This window comes from Archocentrus centrarchus, chromosome 5 (assembly GCF_007364275.1).
Source record: "Archocentrus centrarchus isolate MPI-CPG fArcCen1 chromosome 5, fArcCen1, whole genome shotgun sequence".
Lineage (NCBI taxonomy): Eukaryota > Metazoa > Chordata > Actinopteri > Cichliformes > Cichlidae > Archocentrus > Archocentrus centrarchus.
In genome coordinates, this window is record NC_044350.1 from 28879479 (window position 1) to 28902734 (window position 23256).

Genomic DNA, 23256 nt, shown 5'->3' on the forward strand with positions numbered 1-23256 from the left:
TTGATTGTATGCTAAGAGTTCACTGAGTAAATGGGCTTAGAAAGAGAGGGGGACTGGAGAGAGAGCACAGCTAACAGCACACAGGAGGCATTGGCTCAGTTTGTGTACAGGCACACTCTGACGTTCAAAGGAAAAGAGTCCGCCTTCAGTTTCTCTGAATTAATTCAGCTTTGCAGCTCATTTTCTCCAGTGCTTGGGTGTGTTGACAAGGAGCTACTGCTTTTCTCCTGCTCTGATAAAGAGGCATGGCTTTATCTACACACAACCTCTACCTCTTCTTCGGTAAATAGGCCTTTCGGGGTGTTCCGTGGAGTCAAGTCTAGACATTGCGGCGCTCAAACAGTAGAGAAACCCACTTGGACAGATTTGACAGCTTGGCCTGTTTAACAGGGGATAAGACAGTGACCCAGTTACCCCCCTCAAAGAAGTATTGGATACTCTGTCAGTCAGTAATTAGGTTTTACTACCGTGGGAGGTGTTGCTGTCCCAAATGAATGGAAGAAATGGGGTGGGTATTTTTTAACAGTTTTTGTCTGAATATTGTAGCGTAAAAGCTGAGTTTGGTATGAGGCTTAGGAGAAAAGTGTAAAGACGGAGAAGGAGGAGTTGTGGGATCTTGTAGTGAATCATAATTAGTCCACTTCAATCCTTCTTACTTCCTATTACCATCTTATCTCGCCCATATGTTTCATCGCCTCCTCCTCTATTAGTCTTTTTCTGTCTTATCTCTCTTGCGCATTCTCTCCTTCTCCCTTCCTTTCTCCTTCACTCTATCCATCATTCTTCTCCTCAGTCAGAGCAAATTTAATAGCAGCCTCTATTCCTGATAACAAATGATGAGCATCGGTCCTTGTGGATGACTGGCAGATCATTGAGACCTGACTTGGCCTTTTACCTGATTGTTAAGGGCAGAGAAACAAAGGTATACGTGGCCAATTAAGGAGAAGGTTCAATCAATTGCCCTTCACTTTTCCTCCCTGTGTTGTCACTGATTCTCCTTGTCCTGACTACCTTACTGACTGGCTGGCTACCCGTTGGGGAATGTGTGAGGTGATTGCAAGCTGCTTGAATGCCTGCATAATAATGCTTTGCCTGCAGCTGTACTCAGATAAAACCTTTGTACACCCTGCATAGATGAGTGAGAAAGTTTTTCAGGCCTTGTTCACCTGCTATTAACATGCATTTTTGGACAACATCACACATAGACTCTATGTAAAGGATGACTGTAGCCTTTATGACATCATTCTTCATTAGGTTTGTCGAGATTTAATTTTTAAGCTCCGGCGTTAGCGTTGTGGCTGCTGACATATTTGGATCCTTTAGAGCCAGCAGATGGCCATGTTTGGATGCAGGGATGAAATGAAATGCTAAGCTTGGTTACCAACCTGCATCCATAAACTGTACAGGTGTTAAGAACAGAGCACACCTGTGCACTAATTAGTGCTAATAATAAATAAAATACTAGAATTTCAATCAACAAAACTGCAGTAGAAACATCTTGAACTGTTTAAATGCTCCAAAAAGGCACCAACACCACAAACACAGTCAAGAGAGTGTTGGACTGCTCAACTGAAGCGTCATTAACCAGTGAAAAACAGCTGTGCATTTGGGAAAGGCCTTTAGCAGTTTGAACACCTGTGGCTATGATTTACCAGTAATTCTGCAAACACCACTGGACAATTTCATAGGTTACGAAAGTGATAGTTTCCCGTAGTCTGCTGAGCTGTAGAGCAGTCAGATGCTGGTTTGCAAAACAGGACCCCTGCAGGATCGGTCTTTTTTTTTTTTTATACTTTTTCTCATTGCACACCACCACCACCATCACCCCCTTCTCGCTCCCCTCACACCCAAACCAGTAAAGAGAAATGGCTACCCCTACCTGACTCTGGTTCTGCAGGGCATCTTTTCCTGTTAAAAGGGAGTTTTTCCCTTCCCACCATCACCAAGTTCTTGCTCATAGGGGATCATCCGATCATTGGGGTTGTCACTCTAATACTGTAGTGTCTTTACCTTGCAATACAGAGGGCCTTGAGATGTTGCAAGCTGGTTCTATATTATTAAAAATAAATTGAATAGATATGATTACAAGTGGTAACTTTAGATGCTTGTGGAGAGACATTCAAATGCCAAGTGTGAACTCACTTGGAGTTGTCCACTCGTGATAAAAAACATATGTTAATACCACATAAAGCGTGTGACCTGATTTTATGTATTTTTTAATCTTTTTAAAACCCCAATTCTAAAAATTTCATATCATCTTACTTTATTATGCAGGCTTTTCCTGTAAGAAGTCGCTGTTGTGCTCTAAAAATGGTTGACATGACATGAGCATCTGGAAGTACATAATGGAATTTGCCTCTTTTCTGTCATGCTGGATGAGATGAAGAAGAGACAGGTCTTGACATGTCTCTTTTCTCTTCTCTTCTCTTCTCTTCTCTTCTCTTCTCTTCTCTTCTCTTCTCTTCTCTTCTCTTCTCTTCTCTCCAAGTGCATTAAAAACTCTGCTGACTTGAATCAATGCTGCCCCCCCTTGACCTATCATCAAAGTAAGATGTAAATGAATTAAAGCCTTCTGGTAATAAGGAGGGATTTGAGGAGAGTCTTTGTTTCAATATCCCCTGTTAGCCAGAAAAACTGGCGTTGCTCCTGCAGCACTGGATCGAGGCGCCGTCATCCCTTTAAATTCTAGTCATTCTTTGCTGGAAAAGACTGTGATTTGGGGCTCTCGGAGCTTGTTCCTCGCCTCTGATGGTGGTGTCCTTTCTGCTCTGGCAAGATCAGAGTGCTTCTGTGCAATTCTAATCAGTGCGGTGGAGGGAGAGAGGGGGAGAGGTGCGTTAAGGTTAGAGATAGACTGCCAGAATAGAGTGAGTATGTGTGCATTTTATTGAGAGAGAAAGAGAGGCAAGATAGAAGGAGAAAGGGGTAGAGAGGCAGACAATCAGGAGAGAGAGAGAGAAAGTGTGTGTGTTTGCATCTGTCTGTGTGTTTGAGAATGAGAGGCAAGGAGCGAGACAGTGAGGGAGAGTGCAAGCCAGAGAGGGAGAGAGAGAGGCAAAGGGAGGGGAAGTGATATAGTGGGAGAGAGAGGTGGTTACGTGGAGCAGCACCCCACTTCATCAGGCAGCATACGGCAGCCCTGCAGTGCGATCACACAGTATGGGTATGGGGCTATGAGATCGAGAAAGCAGAGAGAAGCGAGAGAGACAAGAAGGGGGGGGGGGAGTTACAAAGAAGAGCTTGAGGGATTTGCTCGGATGAGAAGGGGGGGATGAACAGTGAGTCTGTAGGCTGTCGTGGATGTGAGAAGGACGTGGCAGCAGTGGCTGAGCGTGAGGCAGATCGGTGGTCTCCTGTGCAGAAGTAGCCAGCGTGAGGACGCTATGCCCTGTGAGCAGTGAGGAGTAGCGTGTGTGAGCCAGGAGCAGCTGCTGTGACTGCATCTGCGCTGCCTGCGTGTCTCAGACAGGCAGGGGATGCAGCAAACCTCTGCCCTGAGCACAGAGGCTGCTAGCTGCACCCAGCGAAGGGAAGAACCAGGTGGGCTGGGGAGGGAGTGGGGGGCGCCTGCCTCAGGAAGGAGCTACCTTAACCGGCACTGTGGTCCTGCAGTGATCCTCGCTTCAGACTCGAGAGGCTCACCTGCCGTCTGTTGGATCTGAACCTGGATTTACAGCTTTGAGAGATGAGAAGCACGTTCTTTGGCTTAGCCGCACATCCAGCAGCTTGCTGAAAAGTGTGAATGTGGGCAGCACAGGAAGCACTGGCACCACCAAGGACACTGAGCCTTTTTCCTCTGGCAGACAGCTTACCTGGAGCTTTATCAAGGAATCTAAACTTGGATTTTATTATGAATTGAGGAGTTTGGAATCAGCACACTGTGGAAATCCTAAAGCCAACGTTTCTTTGATGTAGGATTTACAATATGTCTACCTGACCGTACTCCGTGTGGCTCTGGAGTAAGGACGAAATATGATTTAAGCAATTGTGTATTCCATGATCAAAAATAACATGAGTACCTCAACAGTACTTTAGAATGCTGCTACCTTCATTGTATGAGCCTTGTCCTAGCTCTCAAAGAGGTTGACCAATGAAGCCATGGGACTCAGCCAGAGCTTTACAAGTATGTGGTGAAAACCCTGACAAATTCATTTTGGGGGAGCTGAGTATTTCTGTGTTACATCCTGATGGAGTAGTTTCTGATTTTAGAATAAGTGACGGGGAGATTTTTAGCAGAGTAAATAATGTCTGGTATATGAAAATGTCTTATTTAGTGAAACATAATTTCCGTTTCTCCTCAGTCTGAAAATTATCTAGTCTCTTGACTTGTAGTGGTGTACTGTAATGATTTTGGACTAACTAGGCACTTGTTTTTACACTTGCTCATCTGCTCACTAAAGGAATGCTTAGTGAGCCCTGTTTGTTGGAAGATGCTGTAGTGGCTCAGTCCAACATAACTTAACAATACAGCTTCAGATGGGCTTCCTTCCCTGCACTACCTCCACCCTTGCCTGACATTTCCAGTCAGTCACACTAACACCAGTGGGTGTATATTAGCCTAGTCAGTCCCCTGCAGGGCTTGAGCAGTGCCTGCAGCACTTCCTATCCTCCTCCTGTGTTTGAGTTTAGCCGGGCCCCCGCCTGTACTGTGGGAGCCCCACACCCCCGGCCTGGACCCTGTCTCCCCCCTACCCTGCCTGGTGCTGCTGCACTCGGCTCTGCTTCTGCTGGCCGAGGATGATGTGGCAATGCCATGTGTCGTCCTCTGAGTGCCGCTGCTACCGGCTGAACGGCTTCTCCCTGCTGAAGCGCTTCCCTCTCTCGGCAGATGGGGCCTGTGGTAAAGCCCTGGACCAGCCGGTGGGAGAGTGGCTGGAGCACGTGGGGCTGCCGCAGTACGAGAGCAAGCTCCTGCTCAATGGCTTTGATGACCTACGATTCATGGTGAGTCACCTGCAGCATGTCATCTCAAGGGTCGGTTCCACTTTACATCACTCTGTCTCTCCGCTGTCAAACACGCTGCATTAGTCTTTTTATGTCACCACTCTGCTCTCTCACCCCCTGCTTGTCTCTTAGTAACTCCACGCCCCCTTATTTCTATCTCTAGCTCATCCTTGCACCCTCTCTCTTTCTTTATAACACTTTCCCCACTCCCCTTCATAACTCCTCCTCACCTCTGTGCAATGCATGACCCGGCTAAAATTTATGGCCTCTCACAGAATCCCTTTAAAGAGTATGGTCTGTCAGCGGTGGTAAGACAAACGACAGCCAAAACCCATTAACTTTTTTCCCAGCATTCCCAGTCATCTCATTTACTTTAAAATTCAGGTCCCTCCTCCTCCATATTCAATCCCCTGATTCACTTGACCTGTCACTTAGATCAAGTCACTTAACCAGGACAAACAATCCTGACTATAAACACAGCATGTTTTATTCCAAGTACACTTCACCAAATCTTATTAAATCCTCCACACATTATTCCCTATGCATGTGGTGAGCAAATCTTGCATTAACTGTACAAAAAATGATTACACTGCAGCAGCATGCTGTTATGCTGTATTTTTATACTTGTAGATGCTAAGTTGGATTACACATGTTTGCATGCAGACATCTATTTTTTGATTATAGATTTATTATTTAAACACTAAATAAATGATCAGAATCTTCATGTTTTTTCCCACCCTGGTGGTTTAAAAAAAACATGATGGCATAAATGTAAATAAATTTTAAAAAAGTTACTGACACATTTTTTTGCAGACATGCTTTACATTTGTTTGAATGCCCCAGTCAGATTTTAATATTAATATATTCATACTACAGCTCAAATGATGCCCACAATCTGACTAAAAGTGTTATCATGTATCCTGTAAAGAACATTGTGAGGAAACTTGATATTGCATTTGACAGTGATAGTAGAAAACACCATTATGTTTCCCATCTGGTGGTCATGTTTCTCTGAAAACATGGCTATACGCTATAAATAAGCAGGCCTGTGGGGGGTAGATGTGGACATTTCTCAGGCCACAGAGCTACATTAGCACCATGGGTTATATGATACATCTGATGTCACAGCAGCGCTCAGTCAAGTGAGACCAGTGAGCTCAGAAAAAAAAAAAGAGTGGTTGTGTTCACAAAGCATTATAGTTTAAGAAGTGCAGCTCTCTGTTCTCCTTTTTTCATTATGCGTAGAAATGAGTGTAATGGGAATCCAACTATGAGTTGCTTGACAGACTCAGATTTGAATTTGTTTATGAGGTGATACCACGGCCAGACGAGCGTGCTTGTAAAAATAAAGGAATACAGTATTTGGCAGGAGGTGATTACAGCTACACTAATAAGTGAGTTATCTCCTGAATAATACACTGGCGTTAATTAAGTTTGAAGTAATTTAGACACTGAAAGATTTAGAAATGCTACAGTATTATATAGTTTGTAAACCAAGAAAAAAAAGGACAAGTCAATTTTTTTTTCCCAGTCCAGTTATAAAATATTCAGCAAAACATAACTGGATGTGTTCATCCAACTATTCCTATTACTGGACCTAAAGTCAGGTCATCTGTATCAAATTCCAGCTACTATATTTCACTGCATGTGACTTGAGGGAATGAGTACTGTGGGACTAAAATGAGTTGATTTCCCAACCATGACTGATTGAATCTGACCAATAGATTAAAAAAAAAAATTATAATAAAGTATCTTTATTTTAAAAAAGTTTATATAATGAATCTGTGTTTAAAGTAATATTATATCGGAAATGTTAATGTTTTCAGTCTTTTTCTAAATTACATGTATGGCCAGGTACTTCATTTAGTTAATGAAGAAATCTTGTAAATCCAGTGTTGCCATAAAGCACCTCTTCTTATTGATTGGTTACATAGCCAGATACAGAAACCATCAGAATAACTGTCATCCTCAATTGAATGAGCCATATCTCTCCCTATAAAGAAATTTATTTTGCTACTTTGCCCCAAAACCTAACATCATATCTAGAGTAGATTTAGAGAAAATAAAGCAGCCTTTACTGGCTGATTGGGTTTGAAGAATCCATGTTGATCAAGATTTCTGGGACATAATGTGACGAGGACTTGGGCCATTAAGCATTCTGATGTTCATTTTCATGCCACAGCTAATGTCTGCTGGACTTGATGCATCAAGGAAATAAATCATTAGCTTCACAAGGCAAATTAGCCATGGATATTTACAAGGATGTGGAAGTTGCAAACAAGAAGAAAGGTCAGAGTAGTCAGGCAGGCATTGTGAATGTTTAATAATGTGCCCTTTTAGATTGTGCTAGACTTGCTTCAGATGTGATCAATCTGGCCCAACTTGAATATCTGAAGTTATTTGTGGGATTCAGTGCAAACACAAGTAAACTGATCAATAGAGGGCAGTACTGTGGCTCATTTTCAGTTCACCGTCATGTTTGAGTTCATTTATGTATGAACACTGTATTTAGGAACAATGCAACGGAGCCCAGAGGAATGCGTAGTAATGTTTAACCATTTCTGGGAATCATTTCACATAAAAACAAGATCAGAGTAAACAGAGCAGATTTTATTTTAAACACTGTATCATTTGTGAGTCCAGAAGGGATTGAAAGCTCTGCAGTGACAGGATTCTCAGTGTACAAGCCCTACTGTACCCACAAACCCATCACCGTAATAGCTTAAGATACACTGTACAATGCTGCTTGGAAAGTTTCCTTGGGCCCGCCCACCAGAGCACAAGAGCAGGCGCTCACATGAGTCGGCGAGGCTCTCCGCATGTGATGATTGCTCTGAGATGCAGCTTTTGAGGGATCATAAATTATGAACAGCTGTGTGCCCATTCTCATAATTTTTACACGATGATAATCATTTTTGCGCTACCAGAAGTGGGGCGCCCGTGGCTTTCATTCTCTTGGCCTTCAAGCCCACACATTTCATTTGAGTCTTTTTTTTTCCCCTTTTCTTCATAGCTTTGTTACTCTAATGTCCAAACTAATTTGGCAGTGAGGCAAACCGTCTGGTGCAGAACATCTTAGAAGTTCTCAATCATGCATTTACATTGCATCTCTCCCTGCATTAATATTGCATCAAACCCTGCAGTCTTTTTGAATATTATAATGTTAAACTGAACATAAACATTCTGATGCATAAATCCTTTATTCTTTACCATCTCATTGTTACGTCCGCTTTAAAAATGGGCAATTTTTATTCTTCCAAACTACTCCTCTGTGAGGAAGAGCAACAGAGCAGCTCTAATTCACTGTTGCCTTTACTGAGTGCATTTAGTGAGATGAAGGACTTCTACCATGGCTACATCTGCAAGTCGTATCAGATCAAATCATACTACCATAGCTTATAAGCTATGTAAGAACTGAACCATACATTCCTGTCACATGTTTCAAATGCAGCATGAAATAACAAGTTTGCAGAGTCTCCCGAGGCATCATCAAACTTCAAACTGTGTTAATAAAATTGGAGGATCTATTTTGGGCCTCCCTTACCTCAGGCCTCGCTTCATTTTGACCTTTTATTCTTGTGATCAGTGAGTAATCTCCCAACTGCACCCTGATAGAGGCCTGTGAATACTGCTGCATTGTGCTCTGAAACCAATCCAGTGAGAGCAGATTGAGTAAAGACTACAGAACATTTTAACATTCTTGGCCAGAGAGAATCAATCTGTAGCAGTCCTCAGGGAAAAACGCTTAGCTCTTCGTTTTCATGGTTCTCCTTGTATTTATCTTCCTACCTATAAACCAGTATAAGATGATGAAGCAACTGGAGCTGTGATTTGAATAAGGGAAGAATTTCAAGATGTTGAATAAATGTATTGTTCATTGTTTCTGCATTCCTAAATTAACAAATAGTCTCAAATTGTTGTGGAATATTTTAATTTCCTCTTGGACTGTTTGGCAGCAAAGGGATCCGCAGCAAAGGGATCCTGGAGATGCAGCTGCAGTTCTGAAGGCTTTGTTCCTGCTGAGTCGGACCAGATCAGATTGATTACTCTTGGCATGCACAATTTATTTGACTTTATTGTCCTCCCACTCTGCTGTTACTGCTTGTGTCAGAGATGTGCATATTCTGTGTGTGTGTGTGTGTGTGTGTGTGTGTGTGTGTGTGTGTGTGTGTGTGTGTGTGTGTGTGTGTGTGTGTGTGTGTGTGTGTGTGTGTGTGTGTGTGTGTGTGTGTTAAGACCAAGTGTGTATTTGTTCAGTCACAGTTTTACCCTGGCAGTAAGGCTGTGGAGCAACTCGTGATACTTCCATTGACCGGATTGGTTATTTCTGTGCAAATATGAATATATGGATGAGATATACTTTCTAATAAGTGTTTTTTTTCTTGTATGCAATTGTGCTGCATATCCATTTCCATTCTGCATATTGTCTGTGTGCTTGTGTGTATGTGGTTGTTTGCATGCATGTACGTCTGACGACTATGCCTTCGCGTGTGCCTGTGTGTGAATGTGTTTATTTGTGTGTCTCTCTTGTGTTTGTGCACATGCAGGGAAGTAACGTGATGGAGGACCAGGATCTCCGAGACATCGGGATCACTGATCCAGGGCACCGAAAGAAAATCCTCCACGCGGCACGCAGCTTGCCCAAGGTACTTAACATCTTAGGTTGACTTCAGCCCTAAGGAGACCGGTGACTGACAGGGTCTCAGAAAAACAACAAACGAAAAACAATAGTAATAAAAGTACTTTAATAACAAGAGCAGATAAGCTAAAAAATAGATAAATGGTGCCCTGATATGTATTATAGTGTTGAAGGAAAATTTATACTTGCCTTCTACAGTGTGCACACTGCTACACCTCCATTTCTCCACATTCCATTTTTTGCATGTTTACTTTGAGGTGGGTGATGAATGGAGTGTAAACCGCTTAGCGTAAACATGCTACATTAAAAATCAACTCTTCTTCTAGTTATGATTCTTGGTTTGATCTTTAGCAGATCCTCATGTCTACATGACACTGGTTTCATATTTTACTATATCAAATCTCTGTCTGTGTGTGTGTGTGTGTGTGTGTGTGTATTTGCTTCTTTGGCTGCTAACTCCTCCTACACAATCAGGAGTTGAGCAACCAAACTCTGCAAACAGGTACATCTTAGGGCCCCTAAAGGTTCTTATCTATATCAGGTTGCCTAACAACCATCTAGCAACAGGCTAAAATGATCTGTATTTAGCATTTATATACCTGTAAAAGCATTGTATCTTTTTTTATTTCATCACAGTAATATCTCATTATTATACATGATATATTATGTCATCATGTTGCCCAGCAACCACCTAGCAATGGGCTAAAATGACTCTTTTTTTTTTTTTTTTTTTACATTCGGGCGCTTACAGCACCCTTTAAAAAAGCATCTTATCATTTTCATTTAACGGCCACCAGCATGAACAGGCCAAACAGTACCGTAGCATGAGCATGTACTAGTTCCTTAAAACCAGCACTTGAACAAGTGTACCTAAAGTACCAAGTGCATTGTCACCTTGGACCATAAGCTTTGCAGTATTGCACAAAATACACTTTTGAGAAGAGAAGAGAAAAGGTTAGATGGAGTATGAATCAGCAAAGTCAGTAGTAACATTCCTCTGGGGACTATAAATGTTTGTATATGATTTCACAGCAATCCATCCAGAAATTGTTGATGTATCAGTCAAGAACTGAACTGACAGAGCTGTTTCCTGAGCCGCTCGCCTAGCATGGCTTCTGCAGTTTTAGTTGGGTAGAAAACCCAAATTATCCTTCCACAAATTCACAGTTCTTGCTTACTTAGATGTGTCTGTCTCTGCAGGTAAAAGCACTGGGGTGTGATGGCAGCACATCTCTTGCCTCTTGGTTGGATGGCCTTGGCCTGCATGAATATCTGCCCAACTTTCTTGCCAGCGGCTACCGCACACTGGAGTGTGTTAAGAACCTGTGGGAACTGGAGATCATCAATGTAAGAAGCCAATGATTATTTATTCACGCTGTAAATGCAAATACTGAGAGTAATTAAACACATTAAGGTAGATTTTTTTTTCCAAATATTTTGAATTTGTAACATTTTCCCTTTCTGAGTTGTTGATTAAGTAAATACCATCTAAAAGTAAAATTTCATAGTACTTAAATGTGTATCTACTGTAGTCAGTGTTCATCCATTAATATTGAATGCTCTACTCTACTTAGTAGTTCTATATTTGTACCGTGATGTTTACAGTTCAGTTGCTTGGGTCATGTTTTATTTACCTTTATGTTTGAATGACAAAGCTGTGATGCCATGAGTGAAGTGGGTAGCTGGGTTAGTGACTAACACTGTGGCAGCACATAAAGCAGCGAGCATGCCCTGCTCATTATAAAGGATGGAAGATCTTTGAAGTGAATGTTTTTAAGCTGCCTCTACCAGAAAGTGAAATTCTTGAGATTAAGAAATTTTTTTTAAGAGTGTCATGGGCTCACCATAACTCACCATAATTTGTATACAAGGCAAGAATAATGACTATTGATTGCATTTAAATATGAGCATTAAATCATGGACGTAGTCATCAGCTTTTAAATCTGTGACCAGTATATGGACCAGTTTTCACAGACTGGTCTTCTTAAGAACAAGTCCACCTTAATTTGTGGCTCCCCACTGGAGTTAAGAAGCACTTTAAAATGGCAGAGCTGAAATAGCAAATGATTCATGATGGAAGCATTTGCATAAAACTACAGCAGAGACATTTTTAAAATTGACATTGTAAAATTACTGAGTAATTAGTGGATAATTAACAGATGTGTGTAAATTAAGAGGCAAAGTTGTGACTGATGACATGGAAAGTGTAATTTGTTTATATCTGTATGGAAATGGTGTGATTTTATGATAATTAGTGATTAGAGCGGAGGTCTTATTAATTTTGGCTAGAAATGTGTGCAGGAGTGGATTTCTTTGATAGCGTGTACGTGGCGAGCAATGTTTTCCTAATGGGTTTGTAACATAATTGCCAGAATATAGGAGAAGAAAAACACATCAGTTAGTTGCAGCTTACAAGAAGGGAAAGACCCTCTGCCTGTGATGAGGATTTGTGGTTAGCCATTTTTTTGTTTGTTGGAGTCACAAATCAAAGTAGTTAAGCAGTAGTGAGATGCAGGATCTTTACAGGCATCCTTTTTCCCATTGAAAACTTGATACATTGTTTGTTCAGATTGTAAAAAAATGTTGTTTCAGACTGATGTCCAACTGTTACAAAGTGGAAGTTTATAGTTTCCCAGAAGACATTTCAACGCCTGTCTATTCAAGACATTTAGACTGGGTTGAAAAATCATTTTAATATGAAGGTTGTGCAAAGTCTGCAGCATTATCTCCTTTCTGAATTTTATAGCAAGGAGAAGCTTGTGTAAATTCAGCGTTGCGTTATCCTCTTATCACTTATCAGAACTAAATAATAAAAATCATGAGTGGTGCTCTTCTGCCCATATCATGGCAAACTGAAGCCATTTTCACAAATGCATAGCAGCCCTGAAGCTTCCTAAAACTTACCTTAGAGAGAGGCGCATGTGTCACATGTGTGCACATTCATCCCTCTTTAATGTGCCAGCTCCATGTAATATACTGTACAGTACTGTACAGCTGCATCCACTGCTAGTCAGTGGGCATTATGTGTGTTATATTGCTGACGTTGGAGGGGCGGAGAGGCAGTGGCTATGGCAGTCAGTACAAGCAAGTTCACCCTGCAATATATGATGAGACAGGAATATGAGTTACATGTAGCAATATGTAAATGTCATTTAAAAAAAAAAAAAAGAGGAAGAGGAGTGAATGTTGTGTGGCTGTCTGATCACAACCGTCTCGTTTGACCAAATGTTTTTTTTCAGTCAAACACCAGTCATGTGCATTTCCTTCACTCGCTGCAATGATGTGATTGAAATTTCTCACTTTGAGAGAGAGGCTCTCACTGCACCGTTACCATATGTGGAATCAACATCTCTCTGTTTACGGTGCAGCCACACCAGTTCTTAATGAGCTGACGATGTTTCATCCATGTTTGCTGAGTTATAACAGATTGTGTGGAAAAAAAACAAAAAAACATTTTGATTGCTATGACTGATAAAACATACAAGCAATGAAACGCTCCAGTGCGGTTATAAGCAATCAGAGAGAGCGGTGTGAAGAAGCTGAATCTGAATCACCATTTTTTTTTTTTTTTTTTTACAGTTCTCATTTTGTTTGTTTGTGTGTGTGTGTGGTTGTGAAAACATGAAAACAGTGGCGGTAAATTAGCAGAAAACCAGCAATAGCTGCAGTCACAGCAGCAACAACAGGAAAGCAGCAGCCAAGCATACTGTGTATGCAGTGTGCGAGGGATGGTGTCCAGCAGACTGCGATGCAGAAAGATGGGGGTGTGAGTGCAGGGCACATTACTTTCAGTGTGCAGAGTAGCAGAACTGCCTCGGAGCATCTTGGCAGAACTCACTTTGCCCATTACATCTCCTACATCCTCCACAGTGTCTTACAGCAAACAATATCGAGCATGGAGATGATCTATGAGCTGGTTCCCGTATATCCCAAGGTGTTCTTTATTACTATTTAAATTTTGTTTCATTCACACGCCTCATGCACACTGGTCTCACTGGGATTCTGTACATGGTTGTAATGAAAACAGCACCAGAAATCCAGCGCGCAGACCAGTTGCCTCTTCTGCCTCCCCACTGAATAAATAATTGAAGCTTCAGACAAAGAATCATATGAGCCTGTTATGGAATATTTTGTACCCGTAACATAATTGCAAATGTAACATTAATCACTCAACATCCACCTTTACTGGATGAGCATGAATGTTAATAGCCAATTATGCAATTGTCACTTTTGGATGATGAGTTTTGACTACATAAAATTAGCCTGTTGTTCCTTCTGTGAAGATTTTAGATGCACCAGCTGAAGTGGCCTTTGTAAAAGGTTTAGAAAGACAGAGATACTGTGGATAGACCTGCAGTGTTAATATACTGTAAATGGCAAACACACTCTACATTTACATCGTGCCACTGTTATGCTTTTTCTTTTTTATGTGTCACGTTGTCGCCCATAATCGTACGGTCTTGTGTGTTTTTTAAGCACTATGTCCAAAAATGGCTTGTAAATTATAGAGTGTCCCGAGAAGGAGACAGTGCTGTACTTCAAGCTTACGGCAAAACAGATTGAGGCTGAATTATTGACGAGAGTCATTTCTGTTTGCCTGTGGATGCCTGCCAGTGAGGGTGCTTGCCGCTAACACTGTGTCAGTGTATTTTGAAAATATAGTATCTATATTAGCTTAGTCTAGATAAACTCTTGTATGTGAGATATGCAGGTGAGGGTGCACCGGAAAGTCTCATGCTATGTCCTGATGTTGTCCTCCCCAGGTTATTAAGGTTGGTCCTCTGGGCCACAGGAAGAGGATCATTGCCTCTTTAGCAGAGAGACCCTACGAAGAAGCTCCATCCAAGTCCCGTCGTCTGTCCCCAATTATGGTAATGTATCTCACGTTTAATATAAGATCTTTGTTGTGAGGTTTGTTAGGATATTTTCTACAATCCACAAAAATACAGTCAGGTTTTATTTAAAGCACCAACCAGACTGCCGCAGTGTTAGTGCTGCTCTTTAACAGCTGTCGACACTTATTCGATTAATAGATTAGATATGCTTAATGTGCTTAGTAAGAAGGATAGCTCTGCACATGTCCCCGATATAACCCACATATTGTGTCACTCTTGTTCCTGTGCGCTGTAATATTTTAGTTCATTTTTTTCTTACTGAACAACAATCAAAACAGAGCTGAAGTGTAAAGTTAAGCAGCATGGCACTGATTTTCTATGCCAACATCATTTTGTGAGAAAATGGATCCTTTTCTTTCTGCAGCGGATATCTAATTTTGGAATGAGATTCTTCAATATCATTATGTTCACAACAGTTAAATACTGAGGGCTGATTTCCCAGGCAGATTAAACTAGGTTAGAAAGAATTGAGAATCTCCACGGAAGAGGCTCTTTTTGTCAAGGATTAGGCTTGGATGTAGATCAGGGAAACCAGCCTGTGTAGACAGTGCTTTCAAACCATTAATCTGTGTGTGTGTTTGTTTTGTTTGGTGTGTGTCACCGTGCGGGCATATGGCAGTTCCACGACCTCCTATCCCAGACCACATCTCCCCTCGGTCAGTTGGACCCCTATACCAGTCGCTCCATGGACATGCTCCTTCCCCTGACTGAGTCCGACCGGAGGCGGAGAGGAGTCGACCAAGACTGTAGTGTATCTCTGCGTTCTTATAGTGAGAGGCCACGCTCTGTAGTGAGTGCCACCATCTTCTACCTGAATATTTTTCTTCAACAAAGTCTGTAGCTTTCAGCAGATGTAGCCGCACAAACAGAAACAACTGGAAACGAAAAGAAAGCAAACAAGAATCTGCTCCCTGTTTCAACACACCGAAAAAAAAAGGACAAGCAAATAAAATGTTCACATTTGCAGAAACGCCTCTCATCAAATAATCTAAAAAAGACACACACACACACACAAAAAATCTGATTTCTGTTAAATCCTAATCCCCTACAAACTTCAGTAAGGATCTGTTTTCAATACCCTTTGCTTGTCCTTCAGTGGGCTGTATAGAACACGCACATTGCAGTGAAATTACTTTTTCACACAGGACCAGAGATGTTTCAGTCGCTTTTTTTTTTCTCTTAATTAAAAAAAATCATCATTTAAAAAAATGCATTTTGTAATTACTCAGATTATCTTTCTCCGGTATTACAATTTGTTTGATGATCTGAAACATTTAAGTGTGAGAAATATATATAAAACAAGGAATCAGGAAGGGAGCAAAGTTTTTCTTATCCAGTGCCAAAATATTAGGTACTAGATAAGCCAAATTACATCAAACCAAGACTAGAAATGACATTTGTTGTAATTATTTATTTTTGTTTTATTTTTTGCTTTTTGTTTTCTTTGTTTGTTTGGTACTGAGGCTCCTTTTGCTTGCTGCTTGTTGTTAGTTTGTCTTCTTCATGATACAATCCAAGTAGACATAACTTTGGGTGTAGTGGAAGTTTTTTTTTTTAATAATCATGTTACTCTGACCTCTGTTTTAAAACTATGTTTGTTTTTTGTTTTTTTAACGAGCGACTACCAAAAACTGCTACAGAAAGTTAGACATTCTGGATGTAAAACTAAGTGCATTGAGTGTTGATCGATTTAAAATAAACTGTAACTGTAACCAGGGGAAAAAGCAGGGGAGTATTTAAGATTGGTTCTTTTTTTTTTCTTCTTAATCCATTCTTGCAGTCTAAGCAGAGATCTCCAGACATCCTTCTCCTCAGTCACCTCCTCCATCTCTTCCTTAGTTAATTCTGGAGAGACTTAAACTCTCCAGTGTGTGCTGCTCTCCTCCTGGTTTGACATGCCTGACAAACCTACTAAGAGGTGTCCAGGAGGCAGCTTGGTCAGATGCTTGAACTACATCACCCCACCTAGTGGCTCCAGTCTGAGTCCTAATGTTGCGTTCAGTTGTGAACTGAAGCTCCTGCGTTATGTATTATGTATGTAGAACATACAGTTCCTGAAGGGTTTTGGAAACCCCAAAATCTTTGCTTCTAACAGCTAGATGAGGAGGATTACAACTGATAGCTGGGATTAATCATTCTTATTTATATTAACAAGAGGTCATACAATTTTCTTCACTTTCCAAGCACTCTTTGGTTTTGTTCTCTCTTTTGAATCTGCAGTCTGTGGCTGAATATCATGTAAAATACCAAATAAAATAAAGTGATGTTCAATGCGATGTATTCCAAAGATTTTTCTAATTCTTATATCACTGAAAGTTAAAAAAACAAAAAGACGTTAACTGCATTTGAACATTTTTTGATCTTTGTTGACCATCATGTATTCAGTTCAGCCTGTAAGAGGAAACCAAGAATAACACAGTGATCAGACTTTAACATTTGCTAAAGGTCAAACTACGACACAAACAGTCAGGCTGGCATGGCTGCTCTCTGACTCACTGAGGCCAAACTGGAAACAGAGGAGCATCCAAAAATGAGGAAAAGAATTGTGGCACCGCTGCTCGGGAGCAGCATGAAGTCTAAAAATCAATACTTATCATTTCCCTAAAACCTCAGTGTGTAATGATCATCATAAGTATATTTTACTCTGACAGTGATTCATGAAAGAGCTGAGCACAGCCTATACTGACCTAAAGGCCCAGCATGCGTGAATATTTATTAGCTTCCTAGCATAAAGGAGTTGCATCAATATGCTGACCAGACATTTGCCTTCACACTAATGTAGAGCAGTCAGAAATACTTTACCTTGCCGGCTCAATGGGCACACAAATTAGAATTTGAAGTCAGTGTGGCTACAACAGTATTGTAGAAAATAGTTTTATCCTTCTTTATTACCTATACCAGTGGCTTGCTTTTCTTAGATCAGTCTATTCTTTGTTGCATTCACCGACCTGTTCCTTTCCATCTCTGCAGGACAGACACAGTGACCGACATAAAGAGTCTCGTTTAAACCTCCGGCCGCCGAGCCACTCTGCTACCTACGCCACGGTCTCTGCCTGGCATCACCAGCCTGAGAAACTCATTCTGGACTCCTGCGGGTACGAGGCAACAGTAAGTCACTTTTACTGTCCTCAGCATAGAAGCCAAAAAATGCTGTAAATATATGATACACATGGACATAATTGCAATATTAATCAAGAAATAGTGCAGCACATTTTAATAAAAATGCAGCCTGTGCTTGTGATGGCCCACCTGTGTGTAGTTGACTTAGTTTGTCGCACCAACTTTAAAATGATTTTCGAAATTGTGCTTCGACTCCTCGTTCTAGTACCTAGGATCATAGATAATCAGGGATCTACGAGGGATCGAGTCCACACAAGATGCCTGTGCTAAAATTAGGGTAAGTATTACCAAAGTCCACTAAAAGCAAATCTTTTTGCTCAGCAGCTGTCTTCCTAATGCCTAACATTAATGCCTCCATGTTTTTCACTAGATGTAAGGAATGAATAGATCTGCCACCACACTGTTGAAACTAAAACTTTCAGCTTGGTGCTTGCATGTGTGCAGCAACACTTCTGGTTCATGTTTCCCATTTAGGTTCTTATAAAGCAGATGACCAGGCAAAACAGCTTAGCCCAAAAGAGCCAAGACTCAGGGAGGGGGCAGTCATCTGCTGCGACCGGGTGGAGGGTGAGGGGAAAGAGAAGAGAGAAAAGAGGAGCACAAATAAAAAAAGCAGGAGAAAGCCTGAACTATGGGAGAGAGTGGGCAAAGATTAACTGCTTTATGATCTATCTGGTATTACTAAACCTTAACTTTTCCTTCTTTTTAAGGAACAACTGAAACCAATGAAGAAAAATAGACAGTAACAATATCAGACATTAAATAATGGTGTTGCAGGCACCAGTTTAACCCACTGGGTAGAGCAGGCGACCCATGTGCCATAAGGCTAATGCAGAGGCCTGGATTTGAACCCGACCCAAGGCCATTTACTTTCCCCTGGTGTACTCTCCACTGTCCTATTGCAATAAAATATAAAAACCAAATATATTTGAAAAAATAAGAAGAACAGTGTGATATTCCTGAACTACTTACCTCTCACTTATTTTTTTTTAAACTATTCCAGAAATCCAAGGATTCAAAAAAGGGTCCAGTTGTCATACTGTCCATTACCTATAGAGGTGTTAAGTTCATCGATGCAGCCACAAAGGTAACTGGAAAGCATTTATCTGTGATTATTGATTTGTCCAACGCAAACAGTGAATTGTCCATTAGTGGTTGATTTCCAGTTAGCGCTCACTTCATTCCTGTCTCCATTAGACTATAGTAGCAGAGCATGAGATCAGGAACATCTCATGTGCCGCCCAAGACCCAGATGACCTCTGCACATTTGCATACATTACCAAGGATCTGAAGAGTGGCCACCACTTCTGTCATGTCTTCAGTACTGTGGAAGTGGTAAGTGACATCAAATACAAGCATAATATACTGTAATTACACTAATATATTCCATATGATCCACTATTGATCCACCTTTTAAAGTCATATTGTGCAGCATTTTGTAATTTTTTTAGGAAATAAAGTGGAAAAACCAAAGTGTTCTTTGTAGGGCAGTTAACCCTGCACGCAGCATCTTATGGACATTATTTTCTAAATTGGCTCATCAAATAGCTTGATTGAAGACCCACTCCTGCTATGCATGGCATTTTCATATACAGGCACAAATTATTTGAGTTGTCATTTGAGTCAAAAGGTCTCTTAAAAGATTAATAATCTTTTAGTTTTGGTATACCAACCGCTGTGGAGGCACTTTAACTGCAGGGAAACATTTTTTTTTTTTTTTTAACTGAACTACATTAAAAAAAAGATTTTTACAGGGCCAAATAAACACTGCTGAGCCTTGATTATTTATACTTCACACAGCTCCTCCATGCACAGAATGTCAGATTAAAAACGGCTTTAGCTTTTCTCTGTAAATGCATCATATTCAAACAAGAGCCTGTGGATAATTATACAAAGTAATTATCCTAAAAATGTGAAGAGCGGCGCTTTTGTGTGCTCTGAAATTGCTGAAAACAAGTATTTACAAACCGACTCGAATAGTGGTTAACTCCAAACAAATACTGTAACACGTTTGGAAGATTTTTTTATGGTCCAAGGTTTGTAGTGGAACTAATCTGAGGTGCTTAGTTGTGTTTTTTATGGAAATTAAATGTTTATTGAGCACAAAAGCAAAGCACAGAGAGAGTTTCTCTTAATGCTGATAATCATTTAAAGTCAGCTGTTAAGTTGTTTCGTCAGGTTTGTTTATCAGAATTTATTTCACTACATTGAATCTATTTTTTTTACTCACACAGACACAGACCTACGAGATCATCCTAACACTGGGACAAGCATTTGAGGTGGCTTATCAAATGGCGATTCAGTCCAGGGCGAGACACTACATGCCTCCTTCATCTCTGGGCTCAGAGGTCATAGACACCAAAACCAGCCGTCCTGTATCTCAGTCCTGGAGCAGCATGCGAAGATCAGCAGTGAGTACCACCCTACAAAACCTTAAGAAAAACATGGCGAATGTATGCGCTTACTCTACCTGTTAACAGGAGAGAGGGTGTGTAGGAACATGTTGTGCAGTCATAATTCAGAATCGGTAAACGGACCTTGCGACCCACTTTTTCTCCACTGCTGAACCCCTAATGGGCCACCTACAAAGGAGGATTTGCTGTACGTGTGGTAGAAAGTGATGAGTCATTACTTTGCTCTGTGAGTCACTCCAATCAGAGGAGACTTTCTTTTTGTGCATATGTGAAGCGTGATGAATGAATCCTTTTATTTGTTGCTAACGGGGATTGGGGAGGGGGGGGGTTCTCAGGGATTTTTGAGCCCAGGCACAGCCTCGTTGGTCAGACCCACCCGCTGCTTCCTCACTTCTGATTGAGTGTGCTGCATAATTGCTCACGTATACCCTGAGCATTGATGCATTGACCTCTCAGACTACATATAATAAGCACTCAGTGATCACTGTCACCTGAGAGAGCTGCACAGCCACCACCGGGAGCACGCACACACACGCAAACACACACTGCTGGACCACATGCTTATGCAGAGACACAAATCACATTGTTTTACTACCTGCCTGTAAGGATAATATATGGAGTGATCACAGAGCTGCATAATGAGCCTGGCTGGTTGTTTAAGTTTTAGATGAGAGTTGGAGGGAGGGGGGGGGGGGGGGGGGGGGGGGGGGGGGGGGGGGGGGGGGGGGGGGGGGGGGGGGGGGGGGGGGGGGGGGGGGGGGGGGGGGGGGGGGGGGGGGGGGGGGGGGGGGGGGGGGGGGGGGGGGGGGGAGCCATCGAGGTTTTTCATATATTTTCCCCAAGGAGAGATTGACTGTCTGCTGAGCCCTGTCCCTTGTAGTTGCAGTTGCTGTATTCAAATAGCATGTATACAGTTTACATTAAGATTATTTTATAATCTAAAAATATTATACCATATTTTTTAAACAAAAGGTCTTTTGCTTCAGACAGAAGAAGATAGAGGCAAGCTTTCTGTTTTATAGCTCCCAACTGACACAAGCAGATTTTATTTACAGTTACTGTTAAGTTTTTTTTTCTTGTTGTTATTTCATTTTTTTTTTCTCTTGTTTTAAAAAAAAAAAACGTTGTAAAGCCATCATAAGTATGCACCTCATGGCTACATATGCATTGTCACTACCTGAAATAAAGGGCTTAAAAAAAAAGGGCATTCAGTGAATGCCTGCTGGCCTGATTTATGGCAGTTATTGGCTTAAATTTCCAGAAAGGCTCCAGAAATTGTCACAAATGAACCACTAGTGTACCGGGGCTTCTGACTTTAAATAGAATCTGAAGAGTAGCTCAACCACCAGAAAACCCCTTGTGATTGGTCAGTGCATCTATCATCCCGGGGTAAACTCCCCCCCTAGTATTATCAGTATCATTATTATGCATAATTAATAATCATATGCCAGACATACTGCAGTGACTGAACAATATATCATTAGGTGACATGCATATATCACTGTTAATGGGTTAAACTAATCAATGACATGATATATTGGGGAAAAAAATTCAGAGTATGCCCATGTTCATTCAATGTCAGAGTTTTATTGAAAGACAGCAGAAATTGTAAACATCATTGTAAGCAACTGTTAGACCAGTGGCTGAGGTAAGAGGTGAGACAGAGCCTAAAGCCGCACACCCCTGACTAAAGGTCACCGGCCTCACCAGTTTGCGATCTATGTAGAAGTAATGGAAACTTTTTAAAAGCAAACAATTTTTCTCATTTAAAGCTAGCTAATCCTGTTAATATATTATTCTTTAAAAGCTCTTGCTGATGATTGGTTGTGTTTGTGCTTTTAAAGTAGAACTAATAAGAACATTGATATGCTTGTGTTTATATTTTATTGCTTAAAGTGCCATTTCCCGTATATTAATTGCTTTTACCAGGGTCACTGCTAACAACTTTTTCTAACTAATCCAAGTCTCATGTGGACCGCACACTACAACTCCACAGATTCCAAATAGTATCAAAAAATATGATAAGCGCAAACCTGTGAATTTGCCACCATTTATCGAAAATGCTATTACCCTGGATGTCAATTTCTCAAATCAGATGAATGCACAGGTTGCCAACTAGTCATCTGGGATGCTGCTAAGTCTTTTAAACTGTAGAACACACATTTAAATGAATTCTCACACTTGCTCCATCTTTACTACAGCCACGTGCACGCCACTTGAGCATGTGGAGAAATCCATAGCTTCACAGACCCGCTGTATGGAGGACAAAAAATGGCACACATAAATAAATACTGTTGTGCCTGGCTGCAGCTGCTAAGCTATAATTGGATTGTCACTTTTTGTGGACAGGGTTAAGTAAACAGTCAATGACAAGAACACTCAAAGAAGTTGAAAATTTTGCCCTCTTGAGCTTTAAGAACCGATAATAAACTGCTTCTTCTGCTGCTACTGGATTTCTGCACTGTCCATTTAGTGCATTAAATGCTCTGTCCCTCTCCTCTCTTCTTTTTTTAACAGTCTTTGTCTTGTCTTCTTGGTCCTCCTGCTTCCAGGGTGCCCCCCTCTGCTCGAATGCGCTGCTGTCACTGTCACACGTGTACTACACACCGTCCTTCCTTCCTCCCGTGCACTCTGTTAGCCCTGGAGTCCAGGTCCTTCTCTTTCATTTCCTCTATTCAATCCTTAATCATACATCTCTTACACACAGTTCCCTCCCCTCTTTATTTTTCTTGCATTCGGGTTGCTTCGGTGCACTCCTTCTCCTCGTTGTGTGGTTCTTAATATTTTAACCAAAACCTCATCCTTTTACTTTCCATCTCTAATCTTCATCTTACATTTAGTGTTAAATGCAGTTAGCTCTGTGGTTAAACCCCATTCAGGGAAGAGGGGCTCCCTTGATGTGATTTTTACCATCTTTATACGAAGACTGTTGGCTAAATTGTGCCAGTGTGGGTTTAGCCCTTTGCTTCAATAGCATGATGGTGAAGTTGTTTCCGCTCGATGGTTTTGAACTTTCTCTATTCTTGTATCTAAGATATTCTGAACTGAAGGTGCCGTCCATAAGCAGGGAATTTAAAGATTGTCAAATGCCTACACTGAGATTTTAAAAGTTATTTAAAAATCATATGTATTTTAAAGTAAGTTAATGAGCATAATGCATGTGAACTCTGTGTCTTGACTGCACATGCTTTGACAGTAGCAGTGGTGTAGAGCACGGTGCTTTTAACTACTAATCAGCATATTT

At 41.1% G+C, this 23256-nt stretch overlaps 1 protein-coding gene across 1 annotated transcript in view; it reads left to right on the forward strand.

Moving 5' to 3' along the window:
• The window catches only part of LOC115779808 (ankyrin repeat and SAM domain-containing protein 1A), a 51768-nt gene that overhangs the window by 23785 nt on the left and 4727 nt on the right, over positions 1–23256 (forward strand). Inside the window, 10 exon segments of the mRNA XM_075074364.1 lie at positions 4829–4944; positions 9492–9590; positions 10784–10930; positions 14347–14454; positions 15098–15268; positions 17449–17586; positions 17804–17875; positions 18602–18685; positions 18796–18933; positions 19833–20009. Of these exon segments, the coding sequence (XP_074930465.1) occupies positions 4829–4944; positions 9492–9590; positions 10784–10930; positions 14347–14454; positions 15098–15268; positions 17449–17586; positions 17804–17875; positions 18602–18685; positions 18796–18933; positions 19833–20009 (1250 nt within the window).